At 34.7% G+C, this 20,122-nt stretch overlaps 1 protein-coding gene across 6 annotated transcripts in view; it reads right to left on the bottom strand.

The window, feature by feature from the left end:
* The window catches only part of PDS5B (PDS5 cohesin associated factor B), a 195,411-nt gene that overhangs the window by 8,180 nt on the left and 167,109 nt on the right, over positions 1–20,122 (bottom strand). For 4 of the 6 annotated variants that reach the window (XM_030882528.2, XM_030882529.2, XM_030882533.2 and 1 more), the window contains exons 25-31: positions 13,438–13,642; positions 10,996–11,110; positions 9,076–9,208; positions 8,619–8,738; positions 7,547–7,609; positions 6,827–6,972; positions 4,733–4,838 (exon numbers count right to left, since the gene is read on the bottom strand). In XM_030882528.2, the coding sequence (XP_030738388.1) occupies positions 4,733–4,838; positions 6,827–6,972; positions 7,547–7,609; positions 8,619–8,738; positions 9,076–9,208; positions 10,996–11,110; positions 13,438–13,642 (888 nt within the window). The remainder of the gene's footprint in view (positions 1–4,732; positions 4,839–6,826; positions 6,973–7,546; positions 7,610–8,618; positions 8,739–9,075; positions 9,209–10,995; positions 11,111–13,437; positions 13,643–20,122) is intronic. The other 2 variants (XM_030882530.2, XM_030882532.2) reach the window with 1 other exon arrangement.

Below are 20,122 nucleotides of genomic sequence, written 5' to 3'. Positions count from 1 at the left end.
CACACAATGTATAATAAGACATAAAATATCAACTATGTTATATATATATCATGCATACACATCATAAAAGAACTATTTTTATTTTATAAATGGAGGTTGCAAGATACAAAAGTTTAAACATATTCATCATTTATTAAAAATTCTGAAAACACTTCTGAATCAAAGATATCACTTCTTCCCAGATACAACTAACAAAAAAAATAACTTAAAAATCAGTGACTTTCAAATTTAAAATAAAATACCAGTCTACATTCACTGAATTTAAGCACTGACCAGCAGATGGAGACTGAAGAAATTCTTCAAAGAAACCAAGAATAGTGTATATGAATTTATAATGCTCTCCACAGGTATACACATGTACATAAGACACATAATTTTTTTTTTTTTTTTTTTTTTTTTGTGGTACGCGGGCCTCTCACTGTTGTGGCCTCTCCCGTTGCGGAGCACAGGCTCCGGACGTGCAGGCTCAGCGGCCATGGCTCACGGGACCAGCCGCTCCGCGGCATGTGGGATCTTCCCGGACCGGGGCACGAATCCGTGTCCCCTGCATCGGCAGGCGGACTCTCACCCACTGCGCCACCAGGGAAACCCAAGACACATAATATTTATCGTACTAAGTTAATTTCCAAAACGTCTGTTCCAGTTCACATTCTTAAAAAAACAGTGAAAAGAAAAATTATCTAATTACTTATAATTTTTTAATATGTTTAATTAGTCACTTGTGTTTCCTGCCTGTGAACTGCCTAATTATATCCTTCGTATTATGCCCTTTGTCCATCTGTTTATTAAAGTCTGAGTTTTAATCTAAATATTCTACACTTTTGTGTATATTTAAATTTTATTTCCTATTTGTTATGAACTGAATTGTGTTCCCACAAAATTCATATGCTGAAGTGCTATGATACTATACTACTTGGAGATGTGGCCTTTGGGAGGTAATTCAGTTGAGATAAGGTCACGAGGGTGGGGCCTTCATGATGGGATTAGTATCCTTATGAAAAGAGACACCAGAGAGATCTTGCTGTCTCTCTCTCCACCATGTTAAGAACACAGTAAGAAGGTGCCCGTCTGCAAACCAGGAATAGAGCTCCCACCAGGAACTGGATTGGCCCACACTTGATCCTGGACTTCCCAACATCCAGAAATGTGAGAAAATTAATTTGTGTTGTTTAAGCCTCCCAGTCTATGATATTTTATTATGGCAGACTGAGCAGACTAAGACATTATTGTATCTTGTTTTAGAATAGGATGCTGAGTTGAGGTTCTAAACTGTTTTTCCTACTTCCACTGCCAAACAGACATCTAATCAATTTCAAAATCACTTATTTGTAATGCTTCCTTTATTTTGCATTATTTTTCAAAAAATAATGTGGGCTTCCCTGGTGGCGCAGTGGTTGAGAGTCCGCCTGCTGGTGCAGGGGACACAGGTTCGTGCCCTGCTCTGGGAAGATCCCACATGCCGCGGAGCGGCTAGGCCTGTGAGCCATGGCCGCTGAGCCTGTGCTCCGCAATCGGAGAGGCCATGACAGTGAGAGGCCCGCATGCCGCAAAAAAAAAAAATAATAATAATAATAATGGTTCTGGGCTAATGTAACAACAGTGCAATATTTTACTAATTATAGCTAAGTATGTTTGTGTTTGGTTGGGCTGATCTTATTACTCCTCTTTTTTGCATCCATTTTATTCTTCCACATGGACTTAAAATCACACTGGAATTTTACAATGATATCTTCATTTAGAAAGAACTGTCATCTTTTTAACTCATTTTTTCCATGAAGGAATATGGCATGTCTTCTCTCTCTTCTGTTTCTCAGTTTTGGTATTTTCTCCACATAGGTTCCCCCTACCTCTTTTTAAGGTTATGTTTAGATCCATCTATCTAATTTCGTTGTTGTAATGGCTAGTGTTGTAAAGTAAATCCCCTTTCCCCCAAGTGTACATCTGATATAAAGTAAAATTACCAGAGTAAAATTATAGTTACATATATACATACATACGCCTACACTCTTAGTTTTTCAACTGCTTCCCTTATTTTTTTTAAGAGTACAAAAATAAAAATAAATTTGTCTCTTCTTTTTCATTGTCATACTTCTGGCTCCTATTTACTGTCTTTCAGAACTGGTCAAATATTCTAGAACAATTTTAAACAACAGGTTGTTTTGTTCCTGAGTTTTAATAAGAATGTTTCAAGTATTTTGCCTTTAAGAATAATAATTTTGACTAAATCACTGACGACTGATTTAAACAGATAAAACTTTTAGCATGTTAATGAAGTATCCTTCTAGTATTAATTTACAAAGAGTTCATATTTGTCAAGAATGAATTCTAAATTTTATTTGTGTCTGCTTGGCATGATCTGAGATTATCTTGTTAGTATTTTTATTTGGGATGTTGATTTGCTTTTTATTCTTTTTAGCGTTTAAATTATCCTTGAAATCTAGGGGAAAATAAAGCCCTATAAATAATTGGTTTTAATTTGTTAGTATTTATCTAGAGTTTTGTACATAAATTAAAAATTACCTGTCATTACTTATGATGGGAAGAGAAACATTAAAACTAAACCCTCCAATTTTCAATGCTACAATTCATTCTGACATCCAAAGATCTGAAAAAGTGGCTGAATTCATTTATGCTCTGGAAAAGGTTGTTGGCAAACCCGAAATTCAATGTCTGTTTTCTTGAGAATATCATAAAATAATCTAAGCTTCCTAAAGCACTACATTCTCTAATTTTTCATTTTGTACCGTATTGTTTTCAGAACAGAGGGGGTATAAAATTGAGGTTAGAAGCAGGAAATGGAGAAAATATGTTATTTGTAAAGCTAAATATTACAATACAAATGTATATGAAGAATAATTCCTTTGCAGTGAAATTTCAATGTGAAGCTTGTAGTATATAAAAAAGACGATACTCTTTCACCATAATCTATTGGTCTTTAAATTGAACTTCTGTCTCATAATGCTCACCTCTTTGAGAATATTTCAGTTGAAATGAGCTTACTAATAAGGTTCTTCTGAAAATGGATGCAATGTTACACAAAAGACCGCCAAAGGCCTTAATTATATAAATAAATCTTAAAACTCAGAAATTCAAAACTGTTCTATAAAAAATAGACTTCAGGGTTTCCCTGGCGGCGCAGTGGTTGAGAGTCCGCCTGCCGATGCGGGGGACGCGGGTTCGTGCCCTGGTCCGGGAGTATCCCGCATGCCGTGAAGCGGCTTGGCTCGTGAGCCATGGCCACTGAGCTTGCGTGTCCGGAGCCTGTGCTCCGCAACAGGAGAGGCCGTGGCGGTGAGAGGCCCGCGTACAGCAAAAAAAAAAAAGACTTCGTTCTGCATTGCTCCAAAAGGTAGAATTAGATATGGAATTTATAGGCTAGCAAAATATTAACCATGCTTCCTAATTAAGGGGGTAATGGGGAGGGAAAGGAGGCAGTATATGTGGGTATGGGTAGCCTAGTTGAGGTTTCCAACAAATGAGAGAAATTATAAGCTCTCCACTTAAGGCATTTTCAAGCACCAACTCTCATAAATGATAATGAAGAAATTTCTGCACTAAGTGAGAAGCAGGACTAGAAGACATAAATACCTTTTCCAACTCAAAGATTCTTCCATAAATCAGGATAACAGGATTCCTTTCTGGCTAAGCAATCAATTTTTAATTCTGTTTGGGTGAAAATTTTAAACAGCCAATAAAAATCCGAATTTATAGTATAGTTAGGATTTAGTAAGAATTTTAGAATTTTAATTTTTTTAAGTGGAAAGAGAAACAATCTGCTAAAATAAATTACTGGAGAAATCTGAAAAAAACTGAAAATAATTTAAACTTCTTGGGATATGTAAGCTTGGGCCAGTGGAAGACAGGAGTGCAAGTTCTATGTCAGAGAAAGAAAATGTTTTTATTAATAACCTTTTGCCTCTATTAATCGAGTAGATTAAAACATTAACTTTCATTATTATGATAATCATTAATCAAAAATATTAATCTTTATAACAAAACAGCAGCAACAACCATTCATTTGGGCTAATTCATTTATTCTGATAAACCTTACTAGCTAAGTATCCACACTTCACTGATAAAGGAACTCATTCAGGGAACCTAATGGGTTATTCAAGAAATGTTTAGAGCTAACCTCGAAAGTCAAAATATACTCAATTATTAATGCCATCAGGTTGTGTTGCAATACACAACTGTATTCTGTATCTTTACTAAAAGTACCAAATTTGTCTTCAAATGACATTTATAAATTATGCCTATCACACACACATCAACATCATTGCTATTAAGATTTTAAAACTAAACAAGGACTTTATGAAAACAGTAGCATTTCCTACATTTACTAGAAACTTACTTAGTAATTAAAGGCTCAAGAAATCAACTAAAATGAAGGAAACTTTAAGGACCCTCATTCTAGCCTCCTTCTCTAAGGCTAAGCCTAAATTTACTGTGTTTAAAAAAAAAACACAAAAGCCAAGCAGTTCTGAGTATGGAACTGGCATGTTTGATTCCAAAGCGCTAAAGAATAAAGATTGCTTACTAGAATGACAAGAAACACAAGAAGTTCAATATACTTAAATTACATGGTAGAGGATAATTATGAACTCAAATTTGTGAGTAAAATCAGATGTCAAACTTGAGAGTAAAATTAACTGGTTTCAGTGTAAAAATGATTATTTACATAGTAAAAATAATAATTATTGTACTTATTATAAAATCAAACCAAATATCTCACCCTTACAAGATCAGAGTCGTCTCTCTTGTCACTTTTTTTCCCCGGCAAAGGTGAAGACATTGTGTAATCTTCATTTTCACTGTGATCCATTTCAGAGCTATCAAGCCTTTTAATATAGACATTTGTAATTGTTATTACAATCAAATAACCTTAGAAGTTTTTCCTTTTCCCTAGTGTAGCTTTATAACTTTATGAGGAAAAGTTTCATTCTTTTCAAAAAGTATCCGGTTTTAGTATATTTAACACCATTTGGCTATTTTCCATCATCTTCCCTTTTCATCCCTTCCCCAGATTACTATTAGCTGACTCCAAAGTGGCATTTCCTATCTCAATTCTAGTGCCTCTATTCGCCACCAATAATCTGGGCAATCTTTTAAAAGCACAAATTAGACCACTAGACTCCAGAACATCTTCCAGTTTTACTTAAAATCAAACCCAAATTCCTTACATTACCCACAAAGTCCAAACATAATCTGGGTACCTCACACCTTCATCCCTGACCATTATTCTCTCATTCCTACTCTCCAACCAAATTGATCTCTCAAACACACCTAGCTCATTCCCTTAGAAAGAATCTTAGTGAACCGATGGGATTTGGAGAAAAAAAGCAACAGAGGCTGAAAGAAAGTTTAACCAAAAGTAAAGTAGGGAAACTACAAGGCATTTGTTGTGAAAAACAATGGGAGATGAGGACTGGGTAAAACTATATATTGGTCTTGAAAACAAACAAGGGAAGCCAATTAAGATTTCCAAGCAATGGAATAACCTGAAAACATAGCATTTAAAAAAGATTATCTAGCAGTGACATGATATACCATACGCAGACAGAGGAATAAGAAAGGGAAATATCCAAATACTACTGTAATTAAAGAAAGGGAATGAATACGATGATAGCAGAAAAGAGAAATATTAAATAAACATTCTAGAGAAAAATAACTGGCAAAACTTATTAGCACAGGGGAAAAATCAAAGACAATTTTGAGGCTCTTAGCCTAGATGGGTGAATTAGATCATCTTTGATTATAACCAGGAATTCAAGGAGAAAAGCCAGTAATTTAGGAAATGAGTTGCTGGAAATGTTTTTGGTCATGTTAAATATGAGGCCATCCAGTAGAAAAATGTCTAAATGACATAGGTAAAGAACGGTCACTTAGGTATCAGCCACTAATATGCATTAAAACAGGAATCTAGAAAAAACAAGAACTTTAGATGTAATTTTTGTTTTAATTCGATTATACTATATATCATTTACTAATTTATTCATTACAAGGAAACTGATAAGACATTTTAGAATGTCTCCTCCCTTCTTTACTGATTGGTTATGAATAGTGCAAAAGACAACATAATCTTTCATAATAACTTAGCAAAATGAATAAATGGTGGCAGTTTAGCCTTGTACGAGGCTCTGCTGCTGACAAATGGTATGCTAAGCCCCATGCTAAAACCAGTTAAAGTGTGATTTTCCTTTTTTCTTTCTTAAGAAGAAAAAAAAAAATCTCCTGCAAAGCATAATTCAAAAGTACGTTTTTAAAATATTTTTTAAACAAAGAAGTTTATATACGTACATGGTAAAAGAAATTCAAACCATATCAGAATATAAAATCACCTCCCTCCTACACTAGATTATTGTAAACACTATTAAGACGTTGTGTACTGTTCCCCAAATTTTCTATGCATATACAAGCAAATGAAAATACAAACCCTTCTTAAAAACTCAAAAATACTTTACACTGTTCTCTTCTTTCCCTTTTTCACTCAATAATATATTGTGGAAACTCTTCATATGAGCTCATACCTCATCATTTTTTAATGACTATGTATTCCATTGTATGGATGAACTAGACATTTAGTTTGGAAACTAGCTTATGTCTACCAACAACAACAAGCTAAAATATGAAAGGCTAAGATGGAGTACCTACCTAAATGAGTAAGCAAATACATTTAACTTATAAATGGCTACCAGTGTTAAAATAGGAATGTTCAGCTATGCACTGATTTTCATTCACTGACATTAAATGTAAATGATGTTATTTTAGGTCTCATAGCCTTGATGGAGTCCTTAAATGTTAAGTATGGTATTTCTTATGTACTTACCTTCCTTTTATTCTTCCAGGAGAGCTTGGATTTGAGCTGCTGCTTGCATTGCTTACAGTTTCCATTCGTGATGACTTTGTCTGAGATTGTTTGCCTGCTGATGAAAGCGGCTTATTAACAGCTCCTAGAACATTGGTTGTTTTAGGCTGAAATGAAAAATGCATATCTTTCTATTTGATTAAAACCAAAAGAAGTTTAGATGTAAAGAAACATAAATAGTACCTGTCAAAGTATTTACATATACAAATCATGAAAAACTTGCCTATCCTTAAGCAAAATAAGAATAAGAATTATAAACTGAATATCACTGAACAAAGACTATATAAACAGAATAATAGTTAAGTTTCTTAGTTACCTGCAGTAAAAGGCTTACATAGGAAGTGAGAGCACATAAAATGTATAGTCAAAAATGAAAACTGATAATTAGACTCTTGCTAGGGAAGGACATAAGAGGATGTCTTTTTACTTTCATATTTTTATCTTAATATTACAAGATAAGATATTTGAAAGAACGTCTCCAGGGTTTTATCATAAGCTAAAAAACAAGTTCTGTATCTCAGCTTCCATCTATATAGTAAATATAACTATTTCTTACTAGTAAAGAGAAGATAATACTTTTGATATATCAATTTTTAAAGAAATACTAAATAACATAATTATGCCAACAGTCACACTAAAATAAACTACCACATAAAAATTAAAACAATTTTCAAAACATACTTTTCCAGGAGTGAAAAACGATTTCATTTCTGGAGGCAGATAATTTTTGGTGTTACTGAAGTTCTACAAACAAGGGAAAAAAAATAATAGTCAATGACTACTGAAGTACTATATCTAGGAGGTGATTCAAAAGCCAACAAAGCATAGAGCAGCTTTTGTTTTAAAGTACATTATAAAATACGTATTTGTTTAAACTAAACAGTCAGTTGAAACACAAAATTTTAGTCACTGATTTTAAATGCTGTAATAAGCTTAAACTAACCTCGTACTAATTCTAGTACTAACACAACATATTTGAGCTCTAACATGCTAGAGCTCTAAGAGCTCATCAGCAAACACATGCTTATGTAATAATACTCTCCAGGGAAGAGACTTCGTATACTCCTATTATCTTAATCACAAAAAGGTGAATGCTTAAAAGCAGACAGTCCCTTTTATTGGGTGAACTTACAGGACTGTTCTGATCTCTGTAAACTGGGTAAGACGTTAACCGGTATTTTGCTTTAAAAAATAAGAAAAAGGCAGTGGCTGTTTCCTCTCAGTTACTTTAACCGGCTTAGATGCACTATAAAACTCCAAGAGAGATTCTAAAAAACACCTTTTTTAGTATCATACAATATTTGAGTTTTCTGAGAGTGGTTTGGGAACATCCCTGTAGTGTTCCCAGGGTCTTGGGCCTGTTTAGTGTCAGTTCTCTGCTTGTTTCTTCATACCAGTTAGAAATCTCAAGGGCTTATCAGACTATCCCTATCAGCATTCTCCTTCCCATTTTGGATCAATGGCCATTATCTCATAGATTTACAAGCTTTGATCATTTTTGCCTGTGCTCTTAGACTAGCATAAAACTTGGAATACAAACTCTAGATCATCCTAACTCATCTCGGAACTTATTTGTGTCCTCCAGTTTGGCCCATATTCTGGTCTTGAACCACACTGTTAAGACTCACGGCAACCTTTTCATGACATTAGTAGTGTGTCACTTCTTGATACTGATTCTTCGTGATCTTCCCACAACCTAGTGCTGAGAATACATTTTATTTCAACTTATACAAACAAATCCTAAAATAGCTACCTTGTCAGGTTGGGTGAAAAAACGAGCTGGTAGTACTGGGTCTTTAGGAGATTCCAAACTATATGTGGTGCTTTTTGACATAATGATATTCATGGCAACATCACACACAGTATACAGTTTCTGCAATGGTATTAAAAGAAAATTAGGTACTTAAATCAGTATCCTAGACTCTGAGAATTAGTTGTAATTCTAGAACATGCATTTAGTATGCAGTTTTCAGGACAATAGTGTAAGTTAAAAGACTTACTCTATTATTTTCGTTAGTTTACTAGTAACAGCATTATTACTAATTCTATATTAATTCTATGTTAGTAAGTCTAATTACTACTAATATGAATACTACTATTTATTATACTACTAACAGAAAAGACTGATGTTGTCTACAGAAGTTTCATACCCTATACTCAAATGCTTGAAATCAACATGGAATCATAACTATTTACAAAGAATTACATACTTCATTCATTTTTGCATCATCTGGTCCTTGAGCATCTTTTGTTTGTTTAATATTTTCTACCATCTTTCTGATAAATGCATGACTGTTATTTTCATTTTTAGCCATTAATATTTCCAGAACAAACCAAAGACACCTAAAAAATACCAAGAAAAAAAGAAAAATTCACTGTTAAGTACAGATATAATTCTAAATATAAATGTAATGAACTCCAGGAGCAGGAAAAATTAAAAAGAAACAGCTGTAAATCAATAGAGAAAAAAAATATGTCACATACATATCACAACGTATCGGCAACGTACGTGCGAGGTCGTAATACCCCTTCTCAAAGTCTCACTAACTTTCTTAGGGAGGCAGGTTAAAAAGAAACAGAAATGGTGGAAAGAATGAAGTGATCTTAATCCCTGGCTATGACAGGAAGGGAAGACTGCCTAAAGGAATAACTGGGCCATAGATAAAGTGAAGTCTCAAATATTCAAGACTGACTGTAGTCCTGAATGGAAGTCTTCAAGAAAATCTAACCACCTTACTCAATAGTAAGAATCTTCATCAATAAATCTGAGGAAAAAGTCATGGCTGACAACTCTGTATACTGTTTTTGCTTAAAGAAAGAAAAAAATAAAAGAAAGTGTCAGTACCTCAGTTTTAAAGTTAACTACATTAAATTCTACTCAAGAAAAAACTGAAAGTGCTTTGTCTGTGTGTTATGTAGACAGAATGGGACAGAGGGATAGCACAGAGGAGAAAATGGGAGAAGAGAGAAATGTGAAACAAGGTATCATTCTAGAAGGGAAAAAAGTAACCTTTGAGACCTCAGGCACAGGATAAGTTCTTCTGGTGTGGCTCTCTGCTGCAATGGAGATCACTCATGGCTGTACTAGGGCAATTTACAAATACCGCCCAAAATGTTTAGTAAATTCCAAAGAATATTTTATCTATTTCAAAAACTAATGTGTTCCGATAAGGAGGAGTGGCTAAAAGTTGTCATTAGTTATATAATCACTCTAACACAGAATTCATTTTGGGAAAACTAATTGCTTATTTTTTAAAAATAGAAACTGTGGCAAAAAGAGGGTAAAATCGTTTTCTCTTGTCATGAGAAAGTTATCAATAATTTAATTTTATTCTCTTGAAGCATCTCAAATATTTAACTATAAAATATTTCTATGAATCAAGAAACCAAGAGTTATTTTCCTTTAATAAGAAGCTAAAGGCATGAGAAATTAATTTATTCAAAGCCACAAAGGTCATTCTTTATTGTAACAGAAACAGGGTCTCATCCATATTTTAAAGAACTCTGGTAGTCTTACAAAGACTTCTCTAAATACCGTTATATTCCCCTATCCCACACCCAGGCATATATAGTCTTCTGGCCTCTCAACAAGAATCTTTGAAAGAACTGTTAACTGTCATAAACTTTAATTAGACAATCACCAATGAAGTAGTAAGTGGGATCAGTTGCCTGGTTATCAACTTGGCCCATTATTAAATTAGACTATTCTCTATTCCTTATAGAGGAAGATAGTAACTGCAAAGAAAATGTGCTTACTATGTGAATAAAAGAGAATATTAATTCTCCCCACATGAAAATCTATACAGTGTTTCAGAAGAAAGTAGGAAAAGATAAGAACTGGAATGGAAACTCTTAATGGGTTGCTTCAATAAAAAAGAAATGCCAGACTGGTAGAGAAATATGTCAGTAATACAGTAATTATGCTAAGTTGTTTTGGGAAATTATATAAGAAATGAAACATGAAGAGATGGTATGAAAAAAGAAAAATAAGAGAACAAATAAGGTAAAGAACCTGAAACTCCTAAGAAATGAAATAAATTTAATATACTAATTATAACTGAGATTCCATTATCAGCAAGAAAGGGAAAAAACTTTCAGAAAATATGAAAATGGGATGGAAAAAGTCTTACTCTTTAACATCTTTAAGTTGTTCAATATCCTGTACTTTGACATAATCTGGGTCATGTGCCAAAAGGTGAATTGTATATGGAACAACATACTCGGGTAGAAGAGACAATAATTTTTCTGAAAAAGAAAAAGAAAAAGAAAAAACAAAACAAAACAAAACAAAAACAGCCAGGTTAGAAAACCAAATCTTACTCATTCTCTTTCTCTCTCTCTCTGATACTATGTTTCCTGCATCCCAATAGTTTACCACAATATGACTGGAAGAAAAATATATTAAAATGTCCAGTGTTGAGGTACATCATAAATTAAAGTTTATTCATTCATCCATCATGGCCAATATTGATTTCCCTACTAAATGCACCATGTGCTGAGGCTACAAAGACAAATATTTCAATTTTCAATAGGTATGGGAAAAAGTGACCCAAACTATATTCAAGACTAAGGAACATAAGATCTATTTTTTTTATTATTAGTAACTCTATGTTCAACACTCCCTTGTAAGCTACAGAGCAAAATGAAAAAAACTAGTAAATTTTTCAGTTAGTATGACACAAAAACAGGAAGTAACGGTTGATACTATTTGCTATTATTTGTAACATAAGAACAGATATAAAGGAATAGACATTGTTTCTAGGGCATTTTAAATAACAAACATCTTTTTAGTTTAAATTCAAATATTTTAATATTTTGACTGAGATCAGCATATTCCATTAGAGGTAGAATGGAAGTCCTAACTAGTTTTAATAAAGGTTACTCAAAAGACTAGGATTCATATTCTGAACAATTCTTTTTATATTTCCTCTCTCAAAATTTTAAATCAGATGTTGAATCTAGAGTATAATAATGTATGTGTCAATAAGGCACCAAGTTTTCTTTATTTCTACTGCTGAACTCAAAGAGAATAAGTTTGTGTGTAATATCATTCAGTTCAAGGTAGGTATAGAAGAAAAAAGTAACAAGGTTCAAAAGTCAGTGAAAAAGTCTGTCAAACATTTATTGAGTGCTTACTCTTTTCCAGACCTTCTATTTTTATTGGGGCTATTTTAAATATAAAGATGCATAAGACTAGATAAAAACCTCATACTAAAGCATGGACAGTACAGAAGCTATACTTCAATGTGGACAGTGCCCTAATATAAAAATAGCTAACAACTACTGAGTACTTCTTTGGACCATCCATTATGCCAGGTGCTTTATACACATAACTTTTTAATCATAATCATAACCACCATAAGCTATGAGTAAAACTATACCAGTCTTACAAAAAGGAAACTAAAGCTCAGATTGCACAAGTAACCCGCCCAAACACAACCAGTAAATGGCAGTGGTGGGATTTGACTCCAGAGCCCTCATTTTTTCTAAGGTGAGGTAGGAACAGAAAGAAAGAGGGTCCTAGTGATGCGGTAACACCAAAACTGTATTTTAACAGATTCAAAAGGGGCAAACCACTCTCCTTCGTTTTGTTTGTTTGTTTGGACAGAAGGGGGACGCAATTTCCAGACAGAGTTGACAACAGAGAAAAAAGATGGCGATACAGATTTCAAATAATCCAGAGTACAATGAGCACAGAATTCATAGTCAGGAGTAGCTAGAGAGAAAGCTTAAAACTCAGGCTGAGGGCAAACTAAAAAGGGCCATGCTGATGAGCTTCAACTTGACCCTACGAGCAATAAGCAATCGACAAAGGTTTCAAGCAAGGAAGTGATGTGATCTTATCTGTTTTAGAAAGATAATTTTGACAGCGGTGTGGCACAGCTGGAGGTGGGTCAGAGGCAGGGGAACATTTACAACAGGGAGTTAGTTAGGAGTATATAAAATAATCCAAGTGAAATACAGCAGTGTAGGAGAGTTGAGGAGAAATATTCAAGATATCCAGAAGAAGAATTAAGAGGATTTAGTGACCAACGAGAGGAAAAAAGAAGGCGTGAAGAATGCCTCTGATTTCTGACTTGCATAACTGGATGGATTTTAATGCTGTTGATCAAGTCACAGAAGTCAGAGGGGCACAAAAACTAATAGTGTGGATGGGGTAAAGTGAGCAGATTTTAAAAAGGCACACAGGAACCCGCTATTAATGTCAGCTACAGGTGAGGACAACCAATAAAGATCGAAGACCGGTACTTTTTTAAACTAAAAGATAGTACTTAGACAATCTACATAAATGTACCGCTTACTGTTTTATTTACCTCCAAAGTCACTGATTTTTTTCCCTTGGCCTTTTAGTCAGTTGCATAAAGAGCTATGGGTTGATATTTAAATACCCATGCATTTATATTTTAAAATGACCTATTAAAAGGAAAAGCTGCTATTGAAAAACAGTAACAACTTCTTATTTAATGAGGGCAAGTTAGAATATAATAAATAACAGTAACATCATTTTGTGTTCTATAAAACTGAAACTGGCAGGATGGGAAAGTACACTTTTCATTTTCATATACGCTTACCACTAACAGCTGCATGCTGTTTCAGATACTCGCGTCTCACATTGATATTTTTTACCAGACACTGCCTGGCATGAGCTCTTCTTTCTTTTACAGGATCTTTTGCACAAAGTGCACAAATTGCCATATACTCAAGTGGAAGCCGTAATCGGGAAAGACCTTTGTGCAGTTTCTGAGCAAACACTTGTCTTACTTGATAGCATTCATCCTGAAAGACACAATTATTTAAGATATTATCCACATGGTACCAAAGAGTAACAACTTTAGATATGAAATTTGCTATATCAAGTAACCAGAAGGGTAAACATAGCAAGTTTACCCACAATCACTGCTTCTGTTCACAAGACTGAAATGTGATAAGTTAATATCAAGGCTGGAGTGACCACCTGGACCCTAATAACTACCAGCTACCTGGTGTTAGAACATATTGAATGTAATCTTAAAACAGATAACACTAGTAAATATTAATCCATCCTAACTTAAATAAATGAGATGTGTAAAAAAAAAAGTTTGAACACTATCTAATATTTAGCTTTTTCGTTTGCTGAGCAAGATAAAACTGTCCAATTTATATATTTTAGTCCTATCATTTAAAAAACTATTCAGATTAAAATGGACAACTCTGAAGGCAAGAGTTACTAATTTCAGAAACATCACATTACTTTCAGTTCTATAAATGAACCAATCTGTTCATTGCCACTGTGCCGGCTTTCTTCACGCTCCCCACTCTCCTAGACCACCCACCTCCACTCTCCTAGACCTCATCTTTAACGACAGCTCCTGTATCTTTCAGAAATCACTGAGGAATCTGTATCCTGCATCCACTTCTGTGCTCCCTTAGCACTCTGTGCTTATCTCCACCACAGCCTTTAGTATACAGTATGAAAACAACTGGTTTATCTGTCTTATCCAGTGCTGTTTGTTCTTTGAAGATGAGAACGACGTCTTTATTTTTCTTTGTGCCTCTAAACCTAGCACAATATCTGGTACACAGATTATCAGAATTTTTTCTAAACTACAGGGAAAAGCTCATATGACTTTTGAGCCATATACGAGACATACAAAGACCTTCTATGACATAAAAAGACTTTCATTATTACACCTTACACTCCACCAATGAACATAACATGTGGTATGTTTCATATTATTGCAACTTTATGTTTATTTCTTCTATCGAGAATATAAATTTTGTTTTTCTTCGAAACCTAGGTCATAACATCTTGCCCTTATCATTAAATCCCTATTTTGGGTATCTTCTTTCATTTAACTTAAACTTCAGTTTATTACAATACCAAATACCCACTTTTAAAAAAGTAGTCAAGTGCAGCCACTATGGAAAACAGTATGGAGGTTCCTCAAAAAACTAAAAACATAGTTGCCACATGATCCAGCAATCCCACTCCTGGGCATATACCTGGACAAAACTATAATTCAAAAAGATACAGGCACCCCTTTATTCATAGCAGCACTATACACAATAGCCAAGATATGGAAACAACTTAAATGTCCATCGACAGATGAATGGATAAAGATGTGGTACACATATACAGTGGAATACTACTCAGCCATAAAAAGAATGATACAATAATAATTCCATTCTTTTTTATGGCTAATATTCCATTGTATGTATGTGTGTGTGTGTGTGTGTGTGTGTATACACACACACACACACACACACACACACACACACACACATATCTTCTTTACCCACTCATCTGTTGAAGGACGTTTAGGTTGCTTTCATGTCTTGGCTATTGTAAATAGTGCTGCTACGAACACTGGGATGCATGTATCTTTTCAAATTAGAGTTTTTATCTTTTCCGGACATATGCCCAGGAAAGTGGGGTGGGGGAGGGATGGAGTGGGAGCTTGGGGTTAGCAGATGTAAACGATTATATATAGAATGGAAAAACAACAAGGTCAAGGTCCTACTGTAGAACACAGGGAACTATATTCAATATCCTGTGATAAACCATCATGGAAAAGCATATAAAAAAGAACATATACACACACACACATACACACATACCTGAATCACTTTGCTGTATAGCATAAATTACCACAACACTGTATATCAACTATACTTCAATTATAAAAAAGAAGTAGTCAAGCTTTCACAGAAATATTGTCTATTATCTACCCTCATAATCCACAAAAGGAAGTTAAACTTATCTCATTCCTTCCTCAGTATTACTCCTATAGGGAGAGGAATTCTCAGTATTCAATTATTTATTACAAAAATACCCAATTACAAACTATGTAAGTAAAAGTCAATATATCACAAATATATTCACAAATGAACAGACCATTCATTAAAATATTAAACAAGAGGGAGAGGAACAAATTAGGAGTATGGGATTAATAGATACAAAGTACTATACATAAAATAGAAAAGCAATAAGGATTTACTGTATAGCACAGGGAATTATACCTAATATCTTGTAATAATCTATATAGTGGAATATAATCTGCAAAAGTCAACCTGAATCACTAAGCTGGTTACACCTGAAACTAACACAATATTATAAATCAAATATACTTCAATAAAGCAAACAACAGAAACACTGAATAGCACTCAAACATCCCTCCCCCTATCCCTATCCCCTAGTTAGATACACTAGGGGGATAGAACATGTCATTCTCTCATTAAGCATCGAGGATCCAACAGTACAATGCAAATTCATTACAAAGTCAATTGTGAATCATAGCAAAGGTAGGAGAGTTTCAAAGTCATTAAAGTGATGTTAGAAAAGAACTGTCAAATCATATGCCAGGCAACTGACACATTTAACAACAAAAGATTAGAAAACTGACCACAGTGATGATACAGTATGTACATCAAAAGAGAATCATGTGAATAAAGATTAAAAGATGTGCTCCTGGGAACTGAGGAAGTCTTCCAATGTTTGTTTTTTGCAAAGATTTACCCTTTTCGTTAGGTTATAAAAAAAATATGAAGGACAGATTTATCCCTTTGACTAGGTTATTAAAAAATGTGAAGTAAAGATTTACCCTTTTGACTAGGTTATAAAAGCATGTGAAGTAAAGGATAGAGTGATACAATTTTTATCAGGAAAAATACACTCTCAAAAAAGCACACTTGATACTTTCATGGTTATACTTATAACCAATAATTGGTTCAACATAAAGAAGATGGTGTCTAATACTACAAAATATTTTTCCCAAGGATAAAGTTCTGATCAAAGCTTTTATTCACTACTAAGAAATTAATTTTAGTCTGCATCTTAAATTAAATTTTAATGTCCTTTTTTAAATTGAAATATAGTTGATTTACAATGTTGTGTTAATTTCTGCTGTACAGCAAAGTGTACTTTTTAAGTATAAATTATCCTCAGAGCTACTTCTAGTATCTTGCAAATAATTCAATTACTCTGTGTACTGCACTGTGTTATCAACACTTATTTATATTTTCTGTTCTCCTAAGAGGTTATCTTCTTGAGGGCTGTAGCCATGACTCATCTTTGCATTTACAGAACCTAGAACAATGCATAGCACATAGCAGTATACAGCAAATTTTAATGAATTGCATTCAAATTCTAAAATACCTAAGTAATTATTAAATAATTTTAAGATTATTATTGAATTTCTATTCCTCTATATTTACTTTCTATTCAAATACATGACAAAGGTCACTGAGACACAATATTGCCTTTAAAGATCTCAACTCAAGCAAAGAGAAATAAACCATAGGTACATAACTAAGCACAATGCATGTATGTACCGGAGGACTAGAGACAAAATCTGTAGCTGTAAGAACAAGAGCAAGTTTTGTGGAGAAGGCTGTGCCTGAGCCTTGATTTGCAGAAAGGGTTGGATTTGGATGTGTAGAAATGAGAGGGTGAAAACAAAATTAGAGGCAGCAAACCACAGGTACATAAAAGAAAAAAATGTTCGGCTTTGTTGAAATAAGCATGGGTAAAGGGCAGTGTGCTAAACAGAATTTTTAAATGTATATTTGGGTCCAAATATTAGAAGGGCTTGAATGGCAATGTAAAATATATGCGATGTTTTCTTTCTTACGAGTGTAAGAGCCTAAATATTTTTGACCAGGGGAATAACATGATCAGAACTGTAACAGAGAAATTTAACGAACTACAGAGAATAGCATAGTTGAGAGCTAATGATGGGTACAGCAGTAAGAATGGTTAAGAAGGTATGAATAAAAAGAGATATAATAGATATCAAAGGACAGAATTATCTGTACTTTTGCAACAAGGTGCAACTACAAGCAAATAGTCAAATATAACTCATCATTTTAGGTCTAAGAAATGCCAACCAGCTTTATTTAATGCTTATTGAGGCTCTCTGCAGGTCAGGAAAGAATAGATTTGGGAAAGATTCAGTCTTACCTTCACAGAATATGAAAGTTTGAAATTTCTGTTTAGCACTGGAAGTGGGACTGGAAACTTGAGAAGGGCCAGAAAATGTAGTCGAGAAGCATGACAAAGATCAGGAGACAAAAAACAAAGAAGAGCGTTTCAAGAATAAAGGTGCAGTGAGCTGTGTCAAATGATGCAAAAAGGACATGCATAATAAAAATTAAGATCATTGGGGCTTCCCTGGTGGTGTAGTGGTTGAGAGTCCGCCTGCCGATGCAGGGGACACGGGTTCGTGCCCTGGTCCAGGAAGATCCCACATGCCGCGGAGCGGCTGGGCCCGTGAGCCATGGCCGCTGAGCCTGCGCGTCCGGAGCCTGTGCTCCGCAACAGGAGAGGCCACAACAGTGAGAGGCCCGTGTACAGAAAAAAAAAAAAAAATTAAGATCATTGGATTGGGGGACTTAATTAGACCATTTTTGGAAAACAGTGAAGGCAAATGGCAAAATATGAGTAGTGAGGAGTGAGAGGATCAGAGAGACAAAGATACAGATTACTCTTTCTTGAGGTTTGGAGGTTTAAAAAGAAGAGACAAGCATGTGGTTTAAAGGAAAAGCATAATTAGGAAAAAGTTTTGCATAGGATAGGGTAATCTCATGTTTGTAAGTTGTGAAAATGTGCTAATAATTAACTCTGAACCATTAACACATGTTCCACAGTCAGAATTTCAAAACAATCTTTAAACTTAGGTAATCTGAACTCTGACCTTGGGAATCTGGTGACTGAGATAGTAACATAAAACAAATAGTGTGCTAGAAAAGAAAGTCTCTAGAACTTACCAAGTGTGGATGCTTTTTGCACGTAGTGGACATTTAACTAATGATCTGCACAAACTTATTACACACAGGGAGTTTCAAACAAAGCCCATCTCTTTTAACATATTTTCATACATACCTTTTTAAAAAAAAAAAAAATTTCTACTTCACAACCGACAACACCAATACACTAACAAATACCAGACCAAGAATCCAACAACTCAATGGACTGCAACTCAATGGGAGAAAATATTTGCAAATGAAGCAGCTGACAAAGGATTAATCTCCAAAATTTACAAGCAGCTCATGCAGTTCAATATCAAAAAAACCAACAACCCAATCCAAAAATGGGCAGAAGACCTAAACAGACATTTCTCCAAAGAAGATACACAGATTGCCAACAAACACATGAGAGGATGCTCAACATCACTAATCATTACAGAAATGCAAATCAAAACTACAATGAGGTATCACCTCATACCAGTCAGAATGGCCATCATTAAAAAATCTACAAACAATAAATGTGGGAGAGGGTGCAGAGAAAAGGGAACCCTCTCGCACTGTTGGTGGGAGTGTAAATTGATACAGCCACTATGGAGAACAGTATGGAGGTTCCTTAAAAAACTAAAAATAGAATTACCATACGACCCAGCAATCCCACTACTGGGCATATACCCTGAGAAAACCATAATACCAAGAGAGTCATGTACCACAATGTTCACTGCAGCTCTATTTACAATAGCCAGGACATGGAAGCAACCTAATTGTCCATCGACAGATGAATGGATAAAGAAGATGTGGCACATATATACAATGGTATATTACTCAGCCATAAAAAGAAACGAAATTGAGTTATTTGTAGTAAGGTGGATGGACCTAGAGTCCGTCATACAAAAAAAAAAAAAAACCTAGGGGCAGGACAGGAATAAAGACGTAGACATACTAGAGAATGGACTTGAGGACACAGGGAGGGGGAAGGGTAACCTGGGACAAAGTGAGAGAGTGGCATGTACATATATACACTACCAAATGTAAAACCAATAGCTAGTGGGAAGCAGCCGCAAAGCACAGGGAGATCAGCTCACATAGCAGAGGGAGATCAGCTCGGTGCTTTGTGACCACCTAGTGGGGTGGGATAGGGAGGGTGGGAGGGAGGGAGACGCAAGAGGGAATTGATACGGGGATATATGTATATGTACAGCTGATTCACTTTGTTATAAAGCAGAAACTAACACACCATTGTAAAGCAATTATACTCCAATAAAGATGTTAAAAAAATAAAAAAGAGTAAATGTACAGAGATACGAAAAGTTTGAGTTGCCTGACACACGTCCCAGCAGAAGTCAAACAAAGCAATGTTCTGCCTCCCTGCTTCAGCTCTCATTATCATAAACAAATGTCTGTTTGGTGGTCTCTCTAATGCCACATTTTTTGCATTTTTATACTTTTTACTGGTGATTTTGTTGTTTAAAATAGCTCCCATGCATACTGCTGAAGTGCTGTTTCGTGTTCCTAAGAGCAAGAAGGCTGTATGTG

This window comes from Globicephala melas, chromosome 18, assembly GCF_963455315.2.
Source record: "Globicephala melas chromosome 18, mGloMel1.2, whole genome shotgun sequence".
Lineage (NCBI taxonomy): Eukaryota > Metazoa > Chordata > Mammalia > Artiodactyla > Delphinidae > Globicephala > Globicephala melas.
The sequence above is the reverse complement of the archived record's forward strand: the minus strand, read 5'-3'. Positions and strand labels throughout refer to the sequence as shown.